The 5344-nt window shown below is 42.5% G+C and overlaps 1 protein-coding gene across 1 annotated transcript in view; it reads left to right on the forward strand.

The window, feature by feature from the left end:
- The window catches only part of Oip5 (Opa interacting protein 5), a 12488-nt gene extending 7711 nt beyond the window's left edge, over positions 1-4777 (forward strand). Inside the window, exons 5-6 of the mRNA XM_004623517.2 lie at positions 3665-3800; positions 4741-4777. Coding sequence (XP_004623574.2) covers positions 3665-3760 — 96 coding nt within the window. The 3' untranslated portion in view covers positions 3761-3800; positions 4741-4777. The remainder of the gene's footprint in view (positions 1-3664; positions 3801-4740) is intronic.
- Positions 4778-5344: the final 567 nt, after the last annotated feature.

Below are 5344 nucleotides of genomic sequence, written 5' to 3' on the forward strand. Positions count from 1 at the left end.
GAGTCCAGGCAGGCCTCAACTTTGTACTTTTCTTCTTTCAACCTCCTGAGGAGCTGGGGTACTTCTATGAACCACGACACCAGGATTAGGAGCTGGCTATAATCTTTGAAAGTACTTTGTGCTGATATGTCTTAGAGTGGAGAAAGAATTACCTTCCTTTGTGTTTTGGTTTTAATGTTGGTATTGAACCCAGGGCCTTATACATGCTAAGCACATACTCTGCCATGGAGCTACACCACCAACCAAGAATTATTAACTGAAAAAAATTTTATTTCCCTTTTTAAATGGGTTTTATGAATGGTTGATTGTAGGGAACCTGGCTGAAGAGTAAAGGGTTAAACTGGAGTGAATGGTTAATCAAGAAGTTTATGTTAGTAAAGTATGTTGTAGCTGTTGTCCTTCCTCTTTCCCTAAGAAAAACTGCCTAGTCTTGAGGCAGCTCCTTCCTAAACTTTTTCTTCTGCTTTTTTTACTTACACTGGTTTTCTAAATAAAAGCTGGTGATTCCTCAAATTTCAGAGCTTCTCCTAGCAGTCTTCCCAGTGCTGGGCACTCTTGGTTGAGATAGCTCCTCTGGGCCTCTCAGAGATTACACTAAATCTTGTCTCCAAGTAATCATTCATCCTCTATGCCAACCAGGGTAGCACACCGATATAGTTGATGGATTCCAGTTGAAGAAAGCAACATTTTTGTTACCTTGTTGATTCAATCTGAGTGAATGCTGGCTATACCTTTGTTATTGCTAGAATATCCTTAGAATTCACTGTTGGTTTTGTTTTGTTTTGTTTTATGGTGGAACTGGGGATTGAACTCAGACCCTTGCACTTGCTAGGGAAGTGCATATTCCACTGAGCCATCTCCCTGGCCCCAAGGATTATGTTTTTGTGGTAGATATAAGTATAGGTTTTTTGTTTTTTTTTTTTCAGAACCAGGGATTGAACTCAGACCTCAGACCCTTGTGCTTGCCAGGGAAGTGCTTATTCCACTGAGCCATCTCCCCAGCCCCCCCTTCACTGTTGGTTTTTGTTTGTAAGACTGTTAATACAAATTTAACCAATGTCAAAGTTTAATGTTAAGAATAACTTAAGGATTGTTAGACAGTTGGTCTCAGTCTCACTTCTTTGTATCCCAAATCAGCAAGACACACAAAAGCAGTAAGAAAGGCAAAGACGGGGCTGGAGAGATGGCTCAGTGGTCTAAAGCACCTACTTGGAACAAGCTCGGCAAAGCACAAGGACCGCGGTTCGATCCTCCAGCACCACATGCCAGCCAGCCGCGCCCCCTGGTGGGCTGAGCTGGCCACACACACAATAAATAAATGTTAAAAAAAAAAAAAAGAAAGGCAAAGACATACTAATGGGAAACTAGCCCCATGACCTCCACCAAAGCCCATGTAAGGGGAGCTGGGTCTTAATGGACTGAAGAAAATGCTCTTGAGAAAGAAATAATAAATTGAACGTTATGCTTTACACAGCATGTTGAGTGTACCCGCCAGAGGTGGGTTGGGTTAATTCAGCCTATCCAAGTTTAAGTTTGTACTCTGAAAATGAATAAAAAGGAACACACTAGAAAAAAATAAAAATAAAGGGAAACTATACTTGAAAAGTGGTAGTGGTACTGCACAGTGCCTGTCTGCCACGCGCAAGGCACTGAGTTTGATTCCTGGTACCAAGAACAAAAAAGTGGTAGCAGCCTGCTGAGAAAATTCAAGGGAATTTCACTCTGGGTGACCCCATGCGTTTTAGGTTTGAGGTTTTTATGGCAGCCTTTTCTGGATCTTGAGGTCTGTGGTGTTCCTAACAGAACTCTGTCCCATTAACTGAGTCTCAACTCAGGTTGAAAGGGAGAGTCTTTGAGCTTTTGTGAGTTATAGCTGAAACAAGCATGGCTACCAAAGCCCAGCAAGGTGGTCAGAACCATGTGCTGATGATACTGTGCCAGTGAGATCACTAGGGTCTAAGCTTATGACAGCATATTCTGGGCAAGGGATTACCGAGCTTCTTCAGTGAAGGATTAGCTGACAAGTGTTGTGGACTTTGTGACTGTGGAGTTTAATCTATACATACCACTCTACCATTATTTTCGTTCTTCACTCTGCCACTCTATTGCAGATGCATCCATAGACAATATATAAAAACAAATGTAGGGTGAGCCATGGTGGTGCATGTCTATAATCCCAGCACTTGGGAGGCTAAGGCAGGAGGATCACACTGAGTTCAAAGCCAACCTGAACTACATAGCAAGACCCTGTCTCAGACAAAAAGGTCAGGGTATATTACAGCAATATTTACCAAGTTATATTTACTAACTTTATTTACTAAGCTAGGTTGTAAACCTGTTTTCTAAGCACTTAAGTCGATGAGATGAGTAAATAGTCCGCTGAAAAGTGCCTGGTGTCTGGGCATAATCCTGGCACTTTGGGAGGCTAAAGCAATTAAGACTGCATATTTGAGCCTAGCATGGGCAGCTCAGACCCTGTCTCAAAATCAAAAGAGCCAAGAACATAGTTCAACAAGAATCCCCTGTGTTTAGTCCTCAATGCCACCAAAGGGGCGGGGGTGGGAGAAGGAAACAGAAGGGCTTTTGAAGGACTGGGCCTGGAGCTATTTGATAGAGTATCTGCAGGTTCCATCCCCAGACCAAAGGGAAAAAAGAAAAAGTACAGTAACTAAAAATGAGGGCTAGGGATGTAGCTTAGTGGGATTACAAACATGTGTTATATGTGCTGGCAGGCCTGGACAGTATCACACCCTTACTCCACCTTTCCACCAAATTCGGCCACCTCCTAAAGGTCTCACCTATGAGTACAAGCTTCGGGTGGGTGGGGAATGTAGATATAAGCCTAACAAACATAACTTTTAAGTTGAAGTTCGTAGTGTATACTGAGGAACACACTAAATTTGGTTCTAAATGTTGTTACTCAGCTGGGTGTTGTAGTACATGCTTGTAGTCCCAGAATTTGGAAGGCTGAGACAGGATTGCTGTGAGTTCAATCTACATAGTGAGACCCTGTCTCAAAGTTTATTTATTTTATTTTTTACTTTTTTGGTGGCAGGGGTTGAACTCAGGACCTTGCACTTACCAGGCAGGCACTTAAGCCACTGAGCTATCTCCCCAGCCCCCCAAGACCCTGTCTCAAAAAAAAAAGCTGTTCTGCCTAGCATGGTGGCAATGCTGGTAGTCCCAGCACTTGGGAGGCTGAGGTAGGAGGATCACTCTGAGTTCAAGACCAGCCTGGGCTACAAAGTGATTTCAAGACCAGCCTTCAATTGCATAGTGACACCCTGTTTCAAAAAGACCAAAAAAAGAACGAAGCTGTTTTAAGGTAAAAGACCTCTTGAAAAGTACTAACTGTATCAAACCTCTGTTCCAAATGTAATAACCAGATATGCTTTTGAAGACTGTTAAGGGAATATTAAAATCAGAAAAACATTCGTTACTGGTAACATAGGAATAATAAGCAAAGCTAATATCTGTTTTCACGACTTTGTATATAAAGATCTTACTTGAACTTGAAGTTCTCAGAAATAAATGTATTCCTGATGTGTTGACATTGCCAACTCCTAATCATGATGTAGCTAGTTTAAATTTGAAGTGGGATTACAACTAGCAAAGTTTCAATTGCACATTAGGTGCCCTGACAGCACTGTATTTCTCTTTGCAGCTGAAAGAGATGATGATGTTAATGCATACTCGCTTAGATGAAGTAATGAAGTCTGTGAGGGAAAGGATGCCTGACCAGACCAAGCCAGAAAACTGACTCAGAACCCAGGCTTCAATATAGGCTTCAGGCCTTTCTGGTACCTTCAACCACAGAACTGCTTTGATCTTTTTTTTTTTTTTTTTTTTTTTTATTTATTATTCTTTTTTTAAAAAAATGTATTTGGTACAGGGTTTCACTATGCAGATCAGACTTGTAGTGATCCTCCTTTTTCAGCCTCCCCAGTGCTAGGGTTACAGGCACGCAGTGCCATACCTGGTCTTAGTGCCTGGCTTAAGGCATCCAGGGTGGTGCCAGCATGGCATGTGGTAGCAGAGATCAAACTCGATCCCTGGGTCCTTGTGCTTGCCTAGGCAAGTGCTTAGACCGCTGAGCTATCTCCCCAGCCCTTTTTTCTGGATAAAGGTCTGGTCTTGAGCTCTCAGTCCTCTTGCCTCACCTCTTTTTTTTTTTTTTTTTTTTTCTCACCTCTTAATTGGTGGAATTACAGGTACCTACCACCATGCCTAGCTTGTTTGGTCATTTCTTAGAAAAAATAAATGGGCTTCAAGAATTGGGAGAAGAAATTAAAAATAAAAACAAAGCAAAGAACTTGGGGAAAGGCTGGTGAGATAGATCAGCATGTTAAGCACCTGCTTAGGCAAGCATTTGGATGGGTTCCGTGCTACCGCCCCACCCCCGCTTGCTGAGCTGGCTATGGAGTCTGATATGGTGGTGCATGCCTGTAATCTCAGTGCTGGGGAGGCTGAAAACAGAAGGATCACTAGAGTCCAAGCTACATAGTGAGAACCTGGTACCAAATACTTAAAAAAAAAAAAGAATTTACTTTGGCCTATCAGCTTTATAGTATCTATCTATGGATTTCTTTGACTATAAATTTAAGGATTCAGGTGCAATATCCCATGGCTCCTGTGATCTTAAAGATGCATAGAGTTGGATTTAATTTGGATTACTATTATGTTTAATATAGAACAGTTGTGTTATATGAGTGCTAATGAATCCTTTGTTTTGTATTTTAGGACAGGGTCTATAGGGCCTCACTATGTATATCGGACTCCAAGTGATCCGCCTGTGTTCAGCCTCCCAAAGAGCTGGGATTACAGGCAAGCGCCACCGCGCCCTGTCTCAGTCGCAGTCCCAGCACACCATTGGGGAGGGGCCAGCACGGCATGCCAGGGATCAAACCCCAGCCGCTGTCTGCCTAAGCAGGCACTTTAGTCCACTGAGCTTTGGCTGGCCCTGATGAATCATTTTTTAAATGTAAAATACACATACATAATATCCTATCAAGGACATTAATAAACTGACTACATAATATATAATTTGTCTGTTCTTTCTCATTGCTAAGGTATATCCCCAGCTCTTTTTGAGACAGGGTCTTGCTGAGTTCCTAGGCTGGCTTCAAACCTTCAATCCTCCCACCTCACAGCCTCCCCACTAGCTGGGATTATAGTTGTGCAGGCCACAGCTGGCTCCTCTTCTTTCTTTTCTTTTTCCCCTTCCATTAAAAAAAAAAAAAAAAAATTGGGGCTGGTGAGATGGCTCAGTGGTCTAAAGCACCTACTTAGAACAAGCTTAGCAAAGCACAGGGACCGCAGTTCAATCCCCCAGCACCACATGCCA

This window comes from Octodon degus, unplaced genomic scaffold (assembly GCF_000260255.1).
Source record: "Octodon degus isolate 3935 unplaced genomic scaffold, OctDeg1.0 scaffold00002, whole genome shotgun sequence".
Taxonomy (NCBI): Eukaryota; Metazoa; Chordata; class Mammalia; order Rodentia; family Octodontidae; genus Octodon; species Octodon degus.